The sequence below is a fragment of the Oryza sativa genome, chromosome 9, assembly GCF_034140825.1.
Source record: "Oryza sativa Japonica Group chromosome 9, ASM3414082v1".
NCBI lineage: Eukaryota > Viridiplantae > Streptophyta > Magnoliopsida > Poales > Poaceae > Oryza > Oryza sativa.
Genome location: NC_089043.1, coordinates 11,364,913 through 11,387,727, shown reverse-complemented (window position 1 = coordinate 11,387,727; position 22,815 = coordinate 11,364,913). Strand labels below are relative to the sequence as shown.

Here is a 22,815-nt window from a genome sequence, read left to right as displayed (position 1 = left end):
GAAAGTCTTTAGATGTTAAATGGTATGAAGTAATTAGCCAACCAGTTTTATTAAAAAAATAATGTGGATATTTTTTGGGGGTAATTTTTAGGATCTTCTTTTATTCAGTGGTTAACTTAATTGTTGTAAGGAAAACAAAGAGGCGAGAGCCAGTGGGTTCATTTCGTCCGTGAGGAGGGAACTGGATACATGTGTTGTACATACGCACTCTGACGGCTTGATCGATCGGTAGGTTTTTTAATACATAGATCTAACAGTTTAAAATAAGGTAGATCAGTTTGGGTAAGACGACTTTAGCTCAATAATGCATACTCTTGCCATAGTTACTATAATGTAGCCAGTTGAGATCCATGCTTGGCACCCTTCAGGGTATGAGTGAGAGAAAATGGAGGTGATGAAAATAGTTTTTTTTTATGTCTTGAGTTGATTTATTATATAGGGTATACATAATTTGTTTATGGTGTTAATCGATACTACTAAATTTTAGTGGTATATATATAATTTTATCTTTTAAAAATTAGCAGGGTTGATCATTGGACTCTACTTCGAAAAATATAATAGCTTCGGTGGTGTGGACCACGTAAAAAAAATGCTCAAACTTTGATCCTTTTCTAACATACAAGTTAATATAGGTTTTATTTTTTTTCTTGTATTATACTTTTAATTCATCAATTCATGTTTGTGGGGATTAATATTGGATAAATTTATTAAAATTATTTGTGCTAAATGTTAATACTATTTTGCTGGGACGACATAAAAAAGAGATACAATGTTGTTACATGTATGTTTTTCTTCTAGCGAATAGTAGTCTCACGTATGGACGTTTGTTTTTTCTTTATTTTTCTTTTTGGACAAATATTTGTTTATCATAGGAATAGAGTGTGCGTATTTGTATTCATAATGTGCGTCTGCACGCATTTATATGAGCTCTTGCGATTGCCTTTTAAATTGTTAGTAAAAAAAAGTATTTTTAAAAATTTGACTGGAAGAGGGTGGAGCAACGGGTGGCATGAGACGGCGCCGTGGCAAGGAGTGATCACTACGTATATGCTCAATTTAGAAAAAAAAAACCTTAGATCTAGAAAGAAAGAGAAAACAACCATATGGGACAAGTCATATACACACTCTTCTTTTTTTTCCTTTTTATATATCTTGCGTAGGTATGTACATAGGAGTTGTGTATGTACGTAAGGAGTGATTAGATGGTTTTTAGACAGAGGGATTATTATCATAGATCTAATTTAATGGTTGAAAAATAATAGATCACCGATTTTGTGTGTAAATCGATAAATATTATTTTTGTTTTATTTTACATTCTTTCTAATTAGAGCATCACATGGCATCTTAGAAGCATTTGTAGGAGTATAGAAATGCTATTACTCATAGTCACAATCTACCTGTAGTCAACTATTGTTTGCGGTGGATTAGTTGCATTCTCTACTTACCTATAATTTGTTGATAGTTGCATACTTAGAATTGCCCTTTATCTTTGGTGTTTGATTACATACATACTCATTAGATATCAGCTAACCGGCCGTTAGGTGTGTTGTGTACGAATACCTCTTAAGTAATATGACTTGGTGATTAGTAAATAGTGACTTATGTATAAAACTTACATATATTGGGATAATTGAGAATGTACAATTGATATTTTAGGCTAGGATTGGCAGAGTATATTGCATTCTACATATTAAGTTTTTAATACCTAAGTAATAAATTTAAGACAATGTTGTAAAGTGCTTATAAGATTAGCTACTCCCTATTTAATTTATTTGGCTGAAATTATTTATTTGGTTTTTATCTCAAGAGAGTGAAAAAGAAAAAGAAAAAATAAAAAGAAAGGAAGGAAGGGGAAGGACGTACACTAACGATGTACGTACGTACATGAACGTACACGTACGCGAGTGATCGACATGGATGTGTGGCTTTCTGAATTCTAAAGATGAATTAAATATATTTAGTATTTTTAGATGTAACGGTTAAAAATATGGGTTCACCAAATTAAATGAAAATCAATGGCTAGATATTTTAAATACCACGTGGCGATTTAGGAGCGATTGTAGGAAGTTTAATGGATTTTTAGTATATAATAGATAGATAGATAATTGGAAGATAATAGATAGAGTAGAAATTCAGATGTGAATGCATTTCTTTCTATTCTAGGAAGCCAATGTATACCGGCCGGGCACTGTTACAGAATTAAGTAAAGGATCAGAAGAAAAGCAAATATTCAGATTAATCACTCCAACAAAGACATTGTTTTTTTCTTCACCGGCAGCATGCAGATACTTACAGTGTCATTTTATATTGGACCACTCTATCAGGGATAGAGGTAGTACGCTTTTGTTCAGTGTGGCCCTTTAGCATCAGTGGCCCTTAAGAATCAGTGGCAAAACGAAGATTACTGCAAAGGGCCAAGAAAACCAAAACGCCACCGCGACGGTTTGCAGGCCGACGATTAGCGCCGCCAAAATGTCCCCTCTAGACAGCAGCGCGAGCGTCATCCAGCCAAGCATCCAAACCTCGAAATTTATGTAGACCAGACCAACGGCAGCGGCGGCGTAGACAGCGATGACGAGCTTAGGGGCGACCCGTGCCAGCATCACGTACGTCGCCGTCAGGAAGGCGGCGCCCACGGACCTGACGCTGCTGTGCAGGAGGCCCATGGAGAGCTTCACGCAGCGCTCGCGGAAGGCGAAGTCGAGCGGCGTGTAGCCGGCGTACATCAGGCTGAAGGTGGCCATCCCGGAGAGCATGAAGGCGAGCGTGTTGGCGACGACGAACGCGTCGAAGGCGCAGGTGCCGGCCAAGGTCGGCGTTCCGCGGCGTTCGCCGTCGTCGTCGGAGGAGGATACGTAGCCTCCGGGCATCGTGAACGTTGCGGCGAAGGTCACGGTGACGATGAGCACCGCGCCGATGGTCAGGTTCTGAGCTGCGTCTTTGTATATCGTGGAAAGCTCCCCCCTCTCCTCCTTCTCAACTCGCTTTTCGTTTAAGCTGTCGGTTGGGTTGTCACCCGATGGATGGTTGCCGGCCGTATGGGTCAGGGACGAAGACATCATACACTGTGGATTCTGCAGCAACGTACAATCTGTCTTGTTAATTGGTGTAACTATCTACTCTCTCCGTTTCAGAATTAAATTGCTTCAAGTTTGACTATGTTTATAGAAAAAAAAAGTGACATTTTCAACCCAACACAAATATCTTATGAATGCATATTCAATTATAGATTTAATGAAACTAACTTGATATTGTAAATATTACTATATCTATATACAAACTTGATTAAACTTGAAGTAATTTAACTTTAACCAAAGTCAAAACGACTTGTAATAAACAGGAGTAGACACATATACTACAGTACAGTACGTACGTACCACGGGATAATTCAGACCTTTCAGATGGTTCTTAAAGCGTGCAAGATCAACCGGAGTATACCCCATGTTATTTTTCACATCTAGCAGCACCCGCCTGTCAATCAGTAGGAAGAAGAAGATCATTATGTCACAAACATGGACGGCCTGATGCAGCGCGGTGTTGCCGTTTCCATCCTGCATGTTCATGACGGCGGATCGTAACCCAGGTGAGAAACGAGCCAACGCGACCACTGACGGACACAGGTTGTCGACGGCCACATGGAGGAAACTCCGGCCCGTGCCGTCTCGCAAACCCGCGGAATCGGGGCAGAATTCGATCATCAACCTCACGGCAAATAATCCGGCTACACCGCCCAATGCAGCAGCCACATGTATCGGGTATGATCCCTCGTCGTCAGGCTGATACACACAGGATCTGTCGTGCTCCAGTAGGAGCTTAACCATAGCCCGCATCGATAAACGATTGGTGGATGCGGCGAAATGGAGTGGAGTCCTCCCCTTTTCGTCCCCTTGTTTGGCGAGGCCACTGTTCCATCCGAGTATCATTTCTGTCGGACCTGAAATTAATTTGGAATTTTCATTCAGCCCTAAATATAAACCTGAAACTTAATTGGAATTTTTTTATAACTGTTGATAACCAAAATTTGACAAACTAAAACATGTAGAGAGTTTAGGGCTCCAATCAGGGCGACCGATTGGATGGAAAAAAAAAAAGAACAATCTAATGTTGCAGTTAACCATGGATCAAAATATTCGCTTTCACGTATAATAAAACATCAAATTTTCAACAATTAACATATATATAATCCTATAAGATTTTGTTGAAAATATTTAATTGTTTGTACACAAATGAAACCAAATATGATTGTTATTGAATTATCCTAGTTGAGAAATCCAAAGAGTAACCTTTGGTGCTAGTTGATCTTGTTGAGTGATCTTTGAGAGATTCTAGTTCTATCCAATCCACCCGCTATCCCACTCCATTCAGTTGATCCGTGTCATATGGTACCAGAGTTTAGGGTGATGGCTAGTCATCATCATCATCGAGAGAACTCCGACAATGACAACGCCAAAGGGGGGTTAAGCAGGGGGACCCTATCTCACCACTTATGTTTGTGCTAGCTGCTGACCTCCTTCAATCAATGATCAAGAAGGCACATAAAGGAATTTTCACTATGCCGATAACAAAACCAGATGGTAAATTTCCAGTGATTCAATATGTAGATGAAAAAGACAATCCAAAAGGAAATCTTTTGTCAGAAAGGGATCTTACAATCTTTTGCCCAATCAACAGGTCTTAAAATAAACTATCACAAATCTTACATGATACCCATCAATGTTCCTAAGGAAGATAAGGAAATTTTAGCAGGAACATTTGGCTGTAAAACTGGTTCTATGCCTTTCACTTACCTGGGACTCCCAGTGGGAACAACCAAACCTAGAATTGCTGAGTTTGCCCCTCTTATTGATCGAGTGGAAAGAAAACTACCTTGCGTTAATTACAATGTTCTTAAACCATGGTCAGAGGTTAAGCTTGGTTAGCTATGTACTCTCCTCTATGCCAACAAACTATATGTGCTCACTTAAGCTACCCGAAAAGGTTATTGAACATATCGATAGAGGCGTGAGACATAATTTATGAAGGTAATCTTCTAATTTAAATGTGGGACCTCAGTCCTTAGCAGCATGGGACATGGTATGCAAACCCAAAAACAAAGGAGGTTTAGGCATCATCAATTTGGAATACCAAAATATTGCTCTTCTAATGAAGCATTGTGACAAATTTTACGATAAGAAGGACCTTTCCTTAGTTGAGACTGATCTGGAACAAGTATTATCATAGTGGTGAACCCCACCAGGCAAGCCAAAAGGAGATCTTCTGTCCGAAAGGGATCTTACGATCTTTTGCCCAATCAACATGTCTTAAAATAAACTATCACAAATCTTGCATGATACACATCAATGTTCCTAAGGGAGATAAGAAAATTTTAGCTGGAACTTTTGGCTGTAAAACTGATTCTATGTCTTTCACTTACTTGGGACTTCCAGTGGGAACAAGTAAACCTAGAATTGTTGAGTTTGCCCCTCTTATTGATCAAGTGGAAAGAAGACTACCCTGTCGTTAATTACAATGTTCTTAAACCATGGTCAGAGGTTAACCTTGGTTAACTCTGTACACTCCTCTATGCCAACATACTATATATGCTCACTTAAGCTACCCGAAAAGGTTATTGAACATATCAATAGAGGCAGGAGACATAGTTTATGAAGGAAATCTTCTAACTTAAATATGAGACCTCAGTCCTTAGTAGCATGGGACATGATATGCAAACCCAAAAACAAAGGATGTTTAGGCATCATCAATTTGGAATACCAAAATATTGCTCTTTTAATAAAGTATCATGACAAATTTTACAATAAGAAGGACCTTTCCTTAGTTGAGACTGATTTGGAACAAGTATTATTATAAGTATTATTATAGTGGCGAACACCCCCCCTCCCTGTTGTACGAGAAATGGGATCCTTATAGTGGAAGGACATCTTTAGATTGAACACAATATATAAAACTATCTCCTAAACCCTTCCCAACAAAGGGGGTAGTTTTCTCTTTTGGAAAGATCGCTGGGGAGATGACATCCTTCAGGAATCTCTATCATCTCTCTTTTCATTTGCATCCAATGAATACATCGCCTTGCAAGCTTTTCAACAACAGGAATTTAACCAGAATTTTGCCTTGCCACTAACTCCCCTTGCTTAATTTTCAACAGCTCCATGCTCTGCTGGTCAAACTTGACTCTGTAAATGACAACAATGGGAATGATATATGGAATTATAAGTGGGGATCTCATCTCTTTCAATCCAAGCAAATGTATTCCCTGTTTTTCTCACATCTACAGCGATCACTTGCTATCAAAATGATCTGGAAGAGTAAATGCACAGTAGTCTTCCTAACTGCTTTTGATGAATAGACTAAATACGAGATAAATGTTGCAACGAAGACAAGTAAAACTCCAGAGTGGAACAAACTGTGTAATGTGCAACCAAGCAAGTCCAGAAGATGCCCTTCATCTGTTTTTCACCTGCTTGTTTGCCCAGCAATGCTGGCAATTTTTGGGAATCCACTGGGATTTCAACCTTGAATTTATGCACATGATTCTTACGGTGTGTCGAGACTTCGCGCAACCTTTTCTCGTTGAGGTTATAGGACTTGCATGCGCAATATTTGGACGAGAAGAAATAATCTTATGTTCAACATTGCTCCAGTTTCCTTTCTATCCTGGAAAAATGGCTTCAAGGGGGATTTTGATCTTCATATGCATAGAGCAAAGATATCTGATAAACCACTCTAGCAATTATGGATTAGCTCACTTTTTTAATCCAATTTTTATTTTCCTTTTTTCTCTGCTGCTCCTCCCCTCTACATATTCCTGTGCATTCCCCCCTTTTCCATTTTGTATTTTATCCTTTCATTAATATTAATGTAGTAGGAGCCTCTTCAACTGTTTTACGTCAATAAAAAGTAGTAAGCCTGGGAATTAAGGAGGAAAATGCAGTAGGCAAAGATGTCCAGTGTTTTCGATACAAGAACTGAGGTCATAGGATGCAAGATTGTCCAAACAGACATAGGCCTCGTTTTTTTTTTCTCCAACAAAAGTTAGATGAAAATTTGGATATTCGTGGCATGCTTTTCAAACCGCTAATTAAATAGTATGTTTCGTGCGAAAACTTTATATATGAAAGTTGTTGTAATATATCATATAAATCTATTTTTCAAGTTTATAATAATTAAAACTTAATTAATCTTACGTTAATACTATCTTGTTTTAATCTTCATCTACAGCACAAAACACCACCATACTCTTGCCATAGATGGCAGAAAGTGTAATGTTGGCCGTAGGAAAAAGGTTTTACCAGAATGACATCCCGTACGTGAGATTTGGTAAAATGCTACTTTTGAAATTTACGCAACACTCTATAATGCATTTTTCTCCTCTTTAGGTGTTTTTTTTCCTGTCTTGCATTGTGAATGAACGAAAATGCCCCTCGCGCTGTGTTGAACTGTTTAGAGGGGATCGTTCTCTTCCTCTCCACCCGCAGTGCACCAACGAGCTTGAGCAGCCTCGCAGCCGACACGATGCCTTGGTACCAGCTCCACCACGAGTACAATGGTGAATTAGTGATGTTGTTATTTAGCACAAATACGTTTCTAAAGCACATTTTTTTATAAAAAAAAAATTCCATCTAGAAACATTCATCCGAAGAACTTATATCAAAAAAAATTTTTTTGTCCAAAAACAACTTTCACCGAAGAACTTTTTTCCCAAAAAATTTCATATGAAAAAATGTGTATTCTTAATGCACATGAGCCAAACAACAATCCTAATACTATGGTGTGTCTAGGAGAATGCATTGATACAAAATTTGAATATGGAGTGAACTGAGCATAGCTCATCCGGTAAGGTCCCTAATCACTCTAATTGAAAGGTTAATACCAAAACACGCTGTCACTGGGCCACGTAATTAGAAAAATAATAGCCGTCCGATATGAAACGCGAGAAAGAAAGCCGTTCGATAGAGTAAAGGAAAATTCCTGATGGTGAGTTTGTGACACTTCAGGAGCTATATGCTTCGACCGGAACACTCGCACAGAAGGTCTCACATGATGCACTGATGCTCACATAAGGCGGCAAGAAAAGAAGAGATGGCGAGATGAGGAGGTGACGACGACTTGCTGCCTTGCCGCCGCTAGGCTCTCTCGAGAACTGTCACAGCACTACTGGAGAAACTATCTTTGTTGGTCGACCCAAATCTACAATAATCACGGTTTCATTAAAAACCGGGACTAAAAAGGATTTGGGCCGCCAAATTGAGCCTCGATGCCTATGATTTGGCAAAGAAGCTCGGGATCATCAGGGTTTGCTGCCTCTCCTCGATCGCTCCTATCGTCGTGTCGTACGTGCTGCCGTTGTCATCACCATCACTGCCACTAGGCACTTAAGGTCTGTGTCTTCTCCATCTTCCTCGCACAAATCCAATCCAGGTGACCAAGGAGCTCAAGGATGGGTCTAGGCGCAGCCTGGAGCCGGCCAGCTTCATTCTTCTTCCCCAGCATAGATCCACCGCTGCAAAACTCGAGCTGTGCCTGCTACTACAGGACACGAGAGGGATGGAGATGGAGGCAGCAATGTCCTAGATGCTCAGCCACAGCCTGTTCCTCCCAGCCTGCTAATAGCTAGATGCGCAGCAAGCAAAGCAAGAGAAGAGAATGGGGACAGGATACATAAAGACGGGTCAAATTCTCTTGCTGGACAATATAAGGGCATGCACAACTCTCTTCGTTGCCATGCAAGTAAAATTGATGACGTGGAAGAGAGAGGGGAAAGAAAAGGAAACATAGTTGCTACGCATGACAATGGCTTAGAGTCGACTCTTAACATTTATTAATGGAAATTTTGTTGCATGGGGATGGACAAAAGGAAAGAAGGGTAGTAAAATAATATTTTGGTGCATTAATGGTTAAGAGTTTTTGTTGTCTCAACTATTGTAGGAATATAGTCTACAAGTTATATGTATTAATTGAGAGAACATATCAGACTCTACATTTGTACATGCCCTAATGGTGCATACGTAACTATTTAAAAACAAACTTTTCAAATCAAAATTCTCAATGATATTAAAATATTACTTCTTTTATCTCAAAATAAGTTTGGTTTTTACCCATCGCACACATACCAATACAAATCAAAAGACTATAACATCTCCACTTTATCAAAGCTTAATGCAATTTTTACTCTATTTATCTACTTTCCATACATTTATCATGTACTTTCACAAACATCAATTCAATGATTACTAAAAACAAACTTATTCTGAGAAGGAGGAAGTATAAGAGTAGGTTAAGGGATGCATGATGGAGTATTGGAGAGGACGGTAAGACTATCACTAAATCAGCATTAAAGAAGACCGTTATATATAGTCACATAGATAGAAAGGGGAAACAGTGGAGAAGAAGATGAATAGAAACTCTAACCTTAACCATTGCACACTCACTGTTTTGTTTAGCTCAAAGCTCATGCAGCAGCGAAGAGGGCGGATATGGTCGCGCAAATAAAGAATAAAACAATGATGGTGAAGGTGAATATAAACCCTAACCCTAGCCGATGCAATCATTGTCTTGTGCAGCTAAAAGATAGGTTTCACATTTCAGATTACAAGTCTATTTACAATAATATTACAAATAACATGTTTCAAAATTCAACCAAGAGGGAAGCAATGATCACGCAATATGTTTGGTAAAATATTGGAAACTATAATAATTTTCTCAAGTACAAATCATGATAAATTTGTTAATGTGATAGTGACACTTCTCACAAAGTATATTATTAGTGGATAATTACAAAATTTAAGCTAATTACTTAGAAAATGTATAAACAGGTCTAAACAACATAAAAACTAACAATTCTAATAAAGAGGGAGGTCATAGTCGCGCAAATATGCGACTTATAATAGACTAGTTTGGTGTGAAACATGTATGCTCATCTGGTAAGGTCCTTAATTTGTGGTGACACATGTTCACCCAAATTTAAGTCCTAGACACATGTCGTATATATTAGTTCAGTCTTTAAATGTCAGGTGTGTGTATGCATATATAGGTATGAGTGTGTGCTAATTTATATGATTACATTTGTCTTTACCAAGTTTCGAAAATCTCGTGTTTTGGCGGGCCTACATCATGTTAGGACTGACATGAGTCGGTATATGTGTCGATTTAATAAAACGACGGAAATACCTTTATCTCTACTATTGTAAAAATTAAAGATGTTTTTATCGGTACTTTTGGTACGCCATCCGTGTTTGAATCGGTTTTTAAGTTCAATCGCTTTTGGAAATATAGATCCGTGTTTGAGTCGGTTTTTAATTTTGTTCGTTTTTAGAAATATAGAAGGAGTCGTATAAGAAATCTCTTTAACAAACTTGCATGCTAACTTGAGATGATCGAACCCCTAATTGCGGCTTATGATTTTATAAAAAGAATATCCAAGTGAATTCCTACGGTGAATTTCACCTTAGCTAAACCGTACAACAATAATAAGATTAAAATACTCTTCACCCGTTGTAACGCACGGGCATTTTTTTAGTTAGAACAAAAGCTAGCTTATGTGCACCTTGAAAAGTAGGAGTATAATCATTAACCAACGACGGAGATATTACGGAACTAATTTATAATCCGGATCGGCTAAAACTCACCTTTGCCAATGAGCACCGCGACATGCAAAGCGTTTCGGCCTTGAGGTCCAGAGTAGGACAGCTGTTCGTCCCTCTCGTGCAGCTTCTTCGCAACCTCAAACCGTCGCAGTGAGATGGCCAGGTACAGCGGCGAGGTGCCTCCTTCTTCTCCTGGAACACGGGCAAGCTCCGGATCGTGGGAGAGGAGCTCGTCGACGACGAGATCCCTGCTGTTCGAGCGGATCGCCTCGTGCAAGGCCGTCTCACCGCGCTTGTTCTGCGCTCTCAGGAGGAGCTCCACCGCCGCCCTCTGTCTCCGCCGTTCGCCGCCGTCGTCGTGGTCGTCGTGGTCGTCGTCGCCGGCCTCGTCTTTTGCCATGGCGATGAGGCGGCGGACCATGTTAACGCTCCCAGCCCTGGAGGCGCGATGGAGGGGCGTGTCGCCGTTGCTGTTGCGGGCACGTATGAGGTGCCTGGCTGCCCCGTGGATCACCCCGGCGCAGTCGAGGAACACGTCGTCGTCGTCGTCTCCGCATGCCGCCGCCACCGCCGCTGCCGCCACGACATGGAGCGCGGAGTCCCCTTCGCTGGTGACTCCCTCCAGGAGCGTGTTCGCAGCTGCAGATGGCGCCGCCGCCGCAGGCCGGTCGACTTGGAGGACGACTTGTGGCGGTGGCTGTGCTGTGTTCACGGCGAGGAGGCGTTTTAGGGTCTCGATGTCTCCATGTCGAGCAGCCATGAGCAGCTTAGGATTCATGGTGGCCGGCGCAGCTGGTATTGCGTTCATCTTTGAGCTAGCTAGTTAGCGCTCTCTATGCTGCCTCTCTGTGAATTAGACAGTCCCTTTTCTTATACAACTGACGGTGTCTTTAGCTAATCCAAGATTACTATAAGTGTGATAACCAACAAGTGATTTGTTTACAACTATCCTGTTTTAGGACAAGGGACAAAAGTAAACTTGTTATATATATGTATATATCATCAATCATCGATGGCTACATTCTTCACCATAAAATACTGAAAAAACAGGAACGCATCGTTCTTATACTCGTTCAGTTATGTTTAAACTAGGGCCGTTCAACTGATAGCTATAGTTGATAAGTCATTAAGTCACATCACAATAATTTGTAACAACAAAGTCGCACTCACACAAGTCGTATATCTGTCTTCAAATTAAGGACCACTTGGAGGTCGGGAGTAAAATTGAACTTATTGCGGCGTGACCTCGAAGACATGCCAATATATAGAGAGGTTGGGTGACAGGAAGGAACAAAAATTACAATTTTTATTGTAACTAGGAAGGTAGTCCGCGCATTCGCGTGGGCATGCATCGTATGCTAAGTTTGAAATAGTTATAAAATCTAAATGTTAACTGGAGAACATCTGCCACGATTTCTCCATACATTTTTTTCATCGGCATTAATTGTTTCATAATTTTCTAACCTATTAGCTTTATATTGTACTATCATATTTTTATATTCTTCCTCATCATTTGAAAAGAAGGTAGACTTATTTTCTTTAGAAAACATATCATCAGAAGTAAAAGTAAGGTGTTTTTTAATTGCATATATATTATGATAGTTTATTATGGGATAAATTGGGGACTATTAGGGAGGACAATGAGAAGAGTCAGGGAGACAGAGAAGATAGGGACGATCAACAAAAGAATATATTGGAACCGTGAGGGTATCATTGCATGTTTTATTTAGTGGAGACACATTTTTTATTAAGTAATTTGTATACTTAAATTATACTATCAAATTTTAGTAGTATATAAACATTTTTCGTCTTTTAAATTTGATGACTGTAGTTGGTTATTTGACACATTGAAAAAATAGACTCAAAACACGTCATAGACACATTGAAAATACGTAGAACATCGTTATCATTGTTATCATGGATCTAATTTAGCTACATATATGTTTCTAGATTAATACAGAATAGCACATTTGATATCGTATTTATTGAAAAAAAAATTCATCACTGTCTTGATGCATAGCATATCACTTCTATAATTAAAATATAGTTAACATAGGTCTTAACTTATTAATTTAATCACAAATATTATAAATATTCAAACCAGTTGGAAATTAGATACACAGTTAAACAGTTATATTTATTTGAATGTTATTTTTAAGTAGTTAACCACGGTATACTCTTGCTCTATGTACGTACACTATATTTTTTAACTAACTTATGTGCGTACACTTAGAGAGAGCAAAAAAAAAAAAGTTCGTTATTTCTGGATCGCTCCAAGGCCGAACATAGGCCTGTTATTTTACAAATCTAATTTAACTATCTGACATAAATAGTGGATCCATCATCTTTAGTTGAAATCGACGGACGGATATTTATCTTTTTTTTCTTTTTTGTAACTTGGGAGTTATAATCTATCTAATTAATATTTTTTATTTATATATTAAGTGTTAGCTAGAAAAATATGAAAGGTCAGTTAGAAAATAGGAGAGGAGAAGAGATACGGAGGCTGGATGGAGTACGGATTATGTACGTGCGCAAATACGGTGCGGGGTGTTGTACACCGGATTTTTTTAATAGAGATATAATGGTTAAAATTAAAGGGTCCACCTATTCAAAGGAAAATAATGATTAGATGTATTTCTTTTCTATCAGAATTTTTAAGATTTTCTCTACTATATTAGAGTGCCATGTGACGGTTTAGGAGCATTTGTATAGCACCACGTGGCGGTTTAGGAGCGTTTGTAGAGGATTTCTCAAATTTATTTGAGATCCACGTAGCGGTTTAAAAGCATTTGTAGAAAGTTTAATGTACTAGATAGATTTAGAATATGGTTTAAAGAACATTGATTGGATATTTATATAGATCTTTATTTAACTAAATATATTTATATTTGTGAAGTAATATATTTTATCTAAAATCATATTTTAAAAACTGTTGATTTTTATGGAATTATGTGTTTTCTATCTTTTTTTTCCATGTGTATGTTTTTTTTTTTTTTGGTTCCAGCAAGATTAGGAAAGGTCATGTACATTAAGTTTGTACGTATGGAAAGATCAGCAGTAGTATCATACAAACACATACGTACAGATCATGAGGAGGTTATTATTTTTTAATAATAGATCAATCTAATGGTGTAAACTAACGGGACCATCAATTTAAGTGAAAATCAACGGTGAGATTAGATAATGCCATGTGGTGACTTGGGAGAGTTTGTAGAGCGCCACGTGGCGGTTTAAGAGCGTTTGTATAGGAAGTTTCATGGATTTTAGGATATAATAGATAGATAGATTTTGGCACGGGCATGCTATATTCCATGGGTACATACTGATAATTTGTTGTAATTTATTATTCTATTAAGGTGGTTGTAATATTTACTCGAACCACTAGCATGCCCGTACATTCTAGTGGGATGAATCATCCGGGATTCATTTACTCGATTTTTGCTGGGTGTTTTTTCATTTGCTCGATTTTTTTTTCTGGGGGAGATTTTTTCCTGGTTTCCTCGTGCTGCAGTTATATTTTCAGCTCATGGAAGAATCGGGCATTTAACCAAGTATATTTTTTATTTCTTGCATTCTCTTCCTGTCTTCCACCTAAATAGCTTTTTTGGTGTTCCGTTTTGTTCTTTCGTAGTTAATTATTTGAGAGTTCTGATAGTGAAGAGGTCGAATTGAGACCTCCTCTGCATCCTTTTTTTTCCCCAGTTGTTTGATTTTTGGATTAATCTTGGATTTCAAGAAGTGACCGAAGTCATACACTTTGAGATTCTTCAGAATTACAACTCCGAAAATTACTTTGGAACACGAGTTTTGGTGACGTTAATCAAAGCTCTGCAAATGTCAGTCTCAGATTCTATTCTGCTGAGCAGTCTGACACCTTGACTTTCTTGTGGAATCTTAGGGTCTGTTTAGATTCATGGACTAAAGCTAGTCTCTATCCCATCGGATGTTAAGACACTAATTAGAAGTATTAAATATAGATTAATGACAAAACCCATTCTATAAACTTGGACTAATTCGCGAGACGAATCTATTGAGCCTAATTAATCCACCATGATTAGCCTATATGATGCTACAGTAAACATATGCTAATTATAGATTAATTAGGCTTAAAATTTTATCTCGCGAATTAGCTCTCATTTATACAATTAGTTTTGTAAGTACTCTATGTTTAATACTTCAAATTAGTGTTAAAACATTCGATGTGACAGGAACTAAAGTTTAGTCGCTGGATCAAAACACCACCTTAAGAAACAACTCCTGCAAGTTATTTGACAAATTTGTCTTAGTGGAGTGAAGGCCTAGTAAAATACCAGTATACCACCATGGAACAATTTGGTGCTGATTTTATTTTTAAAAAAAACTTCAAAAGAGAACAGGGAGTTCCTGTTTTGTATTTATTAAGAAAAGATTTGGTCTAGTTTTTAAGGGAAATTAGGTGCTAAAATATAGTTATGTGCAAATACGCGTGCGTCCTTATTGTTTTGACTGAACTTGAAAAACTGTAATTCTTTCATGAAAAAAGATTTGTCTCCTTTTTAATCATTGTCATTACAGTTTAGTCACTCTGATATTAGCAGATTTCAGGAATTAGCTACCTGCAAGATTCCAAAACATTCTGTATTTGGAGCAGGTTTTTCTTGTAATTAGCTACTTAGCTGCACATTTTACGTATATTTCGCCGCACATTCCAAAACATTTTACTTCCACTACTACAGAAGTGGTCTTTCCATGCGGGCGAAAAGGATTTTCGTATGCGGTTGGCCCGACCGCATGCGCGAAATCGTCTGTAAAGATCACGATCTTCGCATGCGGCCAGGGCAACCGCATGCGAAAATGGATCTCCGCATGCGGGCACTTAAGCCGACCACATGCAAAGAGAAAAAATCACGGAAAAAATAGAATTAAAAAAAAGGAAACCCTGGCCGGCCGACCGCCCGCCCCGGTTCCGCCACCGGCCAACGTCGCCCGCCCGCCCCTGCCTCCAGATCCGGGCGGCCCGAGGCCCGCCGCCGCTGACCACGTCGCTGCCCGCATCGTTGTCGGCCGCTCCTGCCGCCGCCCGCCTAGGTTCCGCCACCGGCCGCCCCCGCCTCCAGATCCGGGCGGCCCGAGGCCCGCCGCCGCCGGATTCGGGCGGGAGGAAGTTGCGCCGCTGCCGACCACGTCGCCGACCGCTCCCGCCGCCAGACCCAGGTGGGAGGATGCCCACCACCCGTGTCGCCGCCCGCACCGCCACCGACCGCTCGCGCCGCCGTCGTGGAAGGCCAGAGGTCTCCAAGGCCGCCCGCTCGCCAAATCCGTTGCCGTCGAGGAAGTTCCGAGCTAGGACGCCGATGCCGCACGCCCACTCGCCGGATCCGCCTCCCCCACTGCGCGCCGGCCGTCGCCGTAGCCGCAGCCGCTCCCTGGGGGGGATCCGGCCCTCTCGAGGGCGGCACCGCCGGATCCACCGCCCGTTGATGCCATCGCTGCCCGGCGGCGCTCTCGGAGAGGGAGAGGGAGAGGAGAAAAGAAAGAAAGAGAGGAGAGGATAGGAGAAAAAGAGAGAGAGGGCAGGGTAAAAGAATAGAGGGGAGAGAGAGGGGAGATAGTTAGAAAATATTTGAAGTGGTGGGAGGGAAAAGAGAGTGGAGGGAGATGAAAAGGTTGGGGTGATATTTTTGCATGCAGACCACCTAAGGAGCCGCATGCGTAAATAGATTTTTGCATGCAGTTCCTTAAGTGGGCCGCATGCGAAAATAGTCATTAAAAAATTAATTTAAAAATATAAGAACTTCGAATCAAATTATATGATATTAAATGAACTCATATGAAAAGGTTGTTAAAAACAAAGTTGTAGAAGTCGTTGAGATCTACCAATTTTCTTTTGGTTATTTCTCCATCCGAGTTTGATTGAACTATATAAAATTTAAATTTTAAATTCAAATAATTTTTCGGATAGTAAATGATTTCAAATGGAAAAGTTATCAACAACCAAGTTATATAACTTATCAAGATCTACAACTTTTGTATTGGTCATTTTTCTATATGACTTTGTTTGAATAGTTTGAATTTGAATTTCAAATTATGACAAATTCTAACAATATTTTCAAATACTAAATGATTTCAACAGAAAAAGTCATCTATAACAAAGTGATATAACTCATCAAGATCTATAACTTTTATTTTGGTCATTTCTTCATCCGACAAAGTGATTTGTAAGATTGTTCACAAAATGAACATATCTCTCTAAAAGTTTTACGAACTATATAAGAGATATGTTCATTTTGTGAACTATCTTACAAATCACTTTGTCGGATGAAGAAATGACCAAAATAAAAGTTATAGATCTTTATGAGTTATACAACTTTGTTGTTGATGACTTTTTCAGTTGAAATCATTTACTGCTTCAAAATATTAAAATGTTTTGAAATTCAAATTTTTAATTGATAAACACAAAGTCACAACAAAAAGTGCCCAAAATAATAGCATTAAGAACACAATAACATGATAGAGCATGATTTTAGAAACATTTAGGAAAAAGAATCATCCAATTTGGAGTTCATATGAGAGAGATACACTAGTTTCAAATTTTATTTTTGCTTACGGCTCCTTAAGACGCCCGTATGGAAAAATCGATTTTTCTATGCGGGCGCTTAAATGAGCCGCGTGCAAAAATGACCTTGTTTTTTCATGCGGATCTCTTAAGAGGCCCATTTTTCCATACGGGCGTCTTAAGCAGCCGTATGCAAAAATGCCGTTCGATTTTTGCATACACCACTAGTTATGGTCCCCATGGAAAAATGATGGGGCCTCGTACAGAAAAATCACTTTTGTAGTAGTGTTCTGTGCGAACACAGCTAAGTTTCAACGAGGAAGACATCCAATCATCGCATGGGACATTAAGCAGAAAACACCCACTGTTTGAGTATCACGGATCTGACTAAAATTTTGTTGAAAGTCCATCATCATGTGCATAATATTTATGGGTGCCAAGATTTAAACCCTAATGGATGAAGTCATGTATCTACTACTACACCATCTCATCACTAATCTCCTGCTTGGTATTATCTTCCCATCTTAGCAATGCGACCTCCTCTGTCTCTTTTTCCCGTCTTCCACCTAAGTAGCATTTTTGGAGTAACTTAGAAGTTTCAACAAATGACCGAAGTAACACACTTGTTCTTTACAACTAGGAAGATAGCCCGCTTGATGCGTATTAGTTTGTTCTGAAAATAGTTCTAACAAAATTAATTGAAATTAAAGTAAGGTGTTTTCTATTCTTAATTGTGTGTTGAATGTATCTCTTTTTTCTGAAAAAATCTCGACAAAATTTTATTGGTAATAAATGTATTTTTTTTACCACCATGTTAGCCCTCTTTTTGATTGCTTCATATATATGCAATTCATTTTGCATGTGAATCAATAAAGAGAAAAGTTCTTAAAAAAATATTTATTGTATTTTGAATTTAATGATTGAGTGATTCTAATTTTGAATTTTTATTCAAATAAAATCATTATTTTATTCTAAATTGTCTTTTTTAGGATTTTAAACTGTACTTTAATATCGTATCGTGTTGTATTTGGACTCTTCTTTTAATACTTACTTTATTATTCCAAATTTCAAATATTTATAACTTATACTTTTATATGGATTCTTATATTTTATATTCTACGTGAAATCTTGTTATATTTTTATAGTTTTATTATTCTTTTTATTTTTGAATGTGTATTTTAATAAAATTGCTTGTTTTATTTTTTTCTGAATTTAATTACGAACTCCTTGTAGGCCTTGCGGATCATCTCGTCGACGACCTCATCGGTGAGCCTCTCCTGATGCATTGGACATGATGTGGTGGGGCTCGGCGGCAGAGATGAAGCCGTTTTCTAGTCCTTGCCGAAGACGCGGAACATCTCCCTTGGCCGTCCTCTCAGTCCTTGTCCTTCACCTAATCATCTAGCACGCTATTAGGCCAGGAACTCATGGAAGTCGATGTTGTCATTGCCGTCGGAGTCCACCTTGCTAATAATGTCTTGTAGCATCGCCTCCATTGACCAAAGTATATATACATCATGGCCCGTTTTAAGCTCCTTGGTGGTTATTGAACCTAGACTTTACACTCAAATATTTGAATTCATTCATTGTTTTTGAAGTGCTATTTTGCTCAAATATTTGTAGTCAGAACGGCCTCATTATGTAACTTTTATATAGTAAATATGGGTGTCGAGGGGGTGGTCCCTCGGACAGCGAGGGGTGAAGTCCCCTCCCCAAGAGTGAAGATCTGACCAGGGGGTTTGCAGTGAGAAGTACGGACAATCTGCAATCAGAAAGGATTCACGGGGCTCGACCACCCTGCGCAGAGAGGGAGACAGGAGATTATAGAGGTTCAGGCCACCCGGAGGTGTAAAACCCTACTCCTGTGTTGGTGTTTGTCGTCTTCCCTAGATCATCTAAGAACAAAGGAGGCCCTTTCAGGCTACAAAGCGAGAGTACTGATCTAAAGAGTCCAACCCTTCATCCGTATCTGGTCCCCTTACTTTTATAGTCCAAGGAGAGGCTCACATTATTATAAATCTACTCTTTGTCTTGTCTTATCAGCAATCTTGTCGTTGCTGGCTGGTTCCTATCACAATATTTAAGAAACCCTTCGAGTCGTGCAATTCGTATTACCTCGGGATCTGTCTGAGACAGTTGGGCTCTCGCCAGTGTGCTCGTACATGGTGCATGGTGGGCCTGACGAGACCCGACCTGCCCGAAATAGCGCCACGGTTGCTTCTTTGCCCGTTTGGCTAAAGCAGGTGGTGCAGGGCATGTGCGACGCGTGTCCAAGGCGTCACCGGTCCTAAGTGACTCAGCGCAGATGTTTTGTCCACGCCCTTTCAACTCTAGACTGGCTGGGGATCCCCCATAAACTTGTTTCATTTATGGCGGGGCATGCTACTTCACAGCTGGCTGTGGAGCACGCCCAACTTCCCGGCAAGTTCTGATGCCGCGCCCTCCCGCGTTTAAAGAAGAGGTTTGGTTATTCTCGGATGAGCTTCTTGAAGATGTCGTTGATGAAGGAATATTCTAAGATTATGTATCTTGTATGTCTCGACACTCCTCTAGGCAGAGGGGCGTGAGCCCTACAAGGACCAAGGTGAGCCCGAGGCCCGGAACAAGGCTGGGCCCGAGGCAAACCTCAGTTTAAACCTTTATGTTTGGTATGTCTCGACAGTCCTCTTTCTCGAGTAGTGCATGAATTGTGCATGATGAGTTTATACTCGAGGAGGAAGACTACCCTGTCGTTGACTACGTGTTGATTATCCATGCCGCCAAGTCGATAATAGCTAGATAGGTTAACCCAAATATTATACTTGTGTGATCCAGATGAATAAAGAGCAACATCAGCTTTGGCCAACAGGAGTATAAAAAGAGTAAATTTCACAAAACTACAGATACTATGAACAAACTACCACAAAACTACAGATTTAAGGAGTTATATCACAAAACTACACATTTAGCACTAAATTTATCACAAAACTACATATTTAAGATGAAGTGTCACAAAACTACACGTTTAGTAACTAAATTATTATAAAACTACAGGTTTAGAACCAATTTAATCACAAAGTAATAATGTTTATAGCTCCACCATAACAATGGTGCTAGGGATTTAAACTCCAAAAGTTGTAGTTTTTTGATAAGTTCAATATTAAATATGTATATTTGTGATACTTAATCTAAAATCTATAGTTTTGTGATAAATTTGGTGCTAAATGTGTAGTTTTGTGATATAACTCCTTAAATCTGTAGTTTTGTGATAATTTGGTCAAAATACCTGTAGTTTTGTGAAATTTACTCGTATAAAAATCCTTGTCTCCATCTCTTTTACCTCAATCTTGCATATACCCTTATACCAATTGTCAGGGTTACGGGTTAGGCATACCCTTTACCCTTCGATATACATTACATATCGGTACGGCATACCCACGCGCATACGGATATTTCTTGCGTACACTAAGGAAATCCTTCACGGAGTCTACGGATGGGAAGAGTCCTACTCGGACAAGACTGGGTCATCAATGTATCGTATAGGGTCTATTATCTCCGAGTTCTACTTGGAAACCGCCTGACCTGCGATATAAAAGGGACCCCCCGGGGAGGACCTGAGGCATCGAATCTCAGAGCCAACACAACCCTCACAGCCTACGAAGTCGGAGCCTGCAAGGAGCCGAATCACCGGGGATCTAGTCGAGCCAACTCGACCACGATCTCGCCGGATCCGTCAAGTTCCATTGTTCCCTTTGTAACCTGTTTTTTCCACCATATAATCCCACATCAACTGGATTAGGGCTATTACCTACCAAGGGGCCTGAACCAGTATAATCCTCGTCTTTTGTCTGCTTGATGTCGTATTACGTAGATCATTGTATCAATGTACCCCAATACCCTCTATATCCGGTCTACGGGTACCACCCGTCGACAGTGGCCCGCCAGGTAGGGGTATTGGCTATCGATGATGTCGGCACATCAGCGCGCACCAATGCAGAAGCGGAGAATCAATTGACCACTCCAGCCCAGCACATCAGAGCCGTCAACGCTATACTGAGGGAAACCCCCTACGATCCCGTTCTGAAGGACGATCTTGCGCATTGGACAGAACAATTACGGGAATCAGTGACCAACCTCAGCAACGCATTCGAAGAGGCCGCTGCCGCAGCGCACCCAGAGCAGCCACCAACTGGCGATGCCAATGGTGAAAACCCTGAATGGAGGGAATCGCCTCAGCGACCTACCCCTCCACCTCGCGGCACTGGCGATCTCTGAGATCACATCAACGGTCGCCGAGAGGCACGACGCACATGAGACAACGAGAATCATTCCCGACGTCATGTCTCTTCACGGCGCCATGATAACAAAGATCGAGGAGACCGCTCAAACGAGGACCGAGACCGTGATAACTGCCACAACCACCACGATCACAACGATCGCGAACGGCGGGTGCCAGACGATACTAGTCGAGGACGTCACCATAACAATGACGATGATGGAGACCGGCGCCGAGACAACAGCGGGAGACGACGACAGGATTCTCGAGATCCAGGCCGACATCCTCGTAATCGTACGCCGGAGCCAAGCGACCCATCGTCATCGTCCTCGTCTTCCTCATCATCAGACAGACATCCACGAAGGACACACGATCGCCGACAACCAACCGCCCCCAGCGCTGGGTGTAGGGCTTTCAGTCGTTTCCTGCGTGATGTCTAATGGCTTGAGAGATTCCGACCTGGAGCAATAGAAAAATACGATGGGAGCACCGACCCAGAGGAGTTCCTTCAAGTCTACTCCACAGTACTCTACGCTGCCAGAGTAGATGACAACGCGTTGGCGAATTATTTGCCAACTGCGCTAAAAAGCTCTGCACGTTCATGGCTGATGCATCTTCCACCCTACTCAATCTCCTCGTGGGCAGACCTATGGCAACAGTTCATCGCCAACTTCCAAGGAACCGACAAGCGCCACGCGATCGAGGACAACCTACATGCGTTGACACAGAACTCGGGTGAATCCTTGAGGGAATATGTTCGGCGCTTCAACGAGTGCAGAAATACAATCCCCGAAATCACCGACGCTTCTGTAATTCGCGCCTTCAAATCCGGTGTCAGAGATCGCTATACTACCCAGGAGTTGGCAACAAGACGCATCACAACTACTCGGAGATTGTTCGAAATTGTTGATTGATGCACCCACGCAGATGACGCGCTAAGACGCAAGAATGACAAACCGAAGACCGGGGGAGAGAAGAAACCAGCCACAGACGCGTCTGAGTCAAGCAAGAAGAAAAATTGCAAAAATGGGAAAAGGAAAGCTCAAGCGGAAGTCCTCGCAGCAGAATATGTCAAGTCCCAAAATGACTCTAAAATACATCCTCTAAATTATGCCTAGAATAATTAAAATCCGTGTGAAAGCCTCCAAAAAAATTAAAATGTGCAAAGTTAAAAGTCAACTAAGGCTTGGAGGATTTTTGTATATTTCCTAAAAGCCTAAAATGCATAAATAAATTTTAGTGCAATTTTCAGAGCACAAATAATAATTATTAAGAATAAACAAAGTTAAAATGGTTTTATAAAAAGAAAAACCCTAAAGGTCCCCTTTCCCTCCCTCCCCCCTCTTGGGCCGGCTCGGCCCATCTCCCTCCCCCTCTCTCTCCTCTCCCCGCGGCCCACTCGGCCTCTCCCCGCGCGCGCGCCGCTGACGGGCGGGCCC

At 40.5% G+C, this 22,815-nt stretch overlaps 1 protein-coding gene across 1 annotated transcript; it reads right to left on the bottom strand.

The window, feature by feature from the left end:
- Window positions 1–2,366: 2,366 nt before the first annotated feature.
- On the bottom strand, window positions 2,367–11,391 carry LOC112936389 (ankyrin repeat-containing protein At5g02620). Its single transcript, XM_026020238.2, has 3 exons — window positions 10,626–11,391; window positions 3,378–3,934; window positions 2,367–3,074 (listed from the first exon to the last, which is right to left on the bottom strand). Exons 1-3 carry the CDS (start codon window positions 11,389–11,391, stop codon window positions 2,367–2,369), a joined length of 2,031 nt encoding a protein of 676 aa, XP_025876023.2.
- Between the last annotated feature and the right edge of the window lie 11,424 nt (window positions 11,392–22,815).

Coding starts and splice junctions, on each gene's coding strand:
- LOC112936389 (XM_026020238.2), bottom strand. CDS start 11,391: ATGAACGCAATACCAGCTGCGCCGGCCACCATGAATCCTAAGCTGCTC. Junction 3,935..10,625: donor CGCGGTGCTCATTGGCAAAG/GTGAGTTTTAGC, acceptor AATTAATTTCAG/GTCCGACAGAAATGATACTC. Junction 3,075..3,377: donor AAGGTCTGAATTATCCCGTG/GTACGTACGTAC, acceptor ACGTTGCTGCAG/AATCCACAGTGTATGATGTC.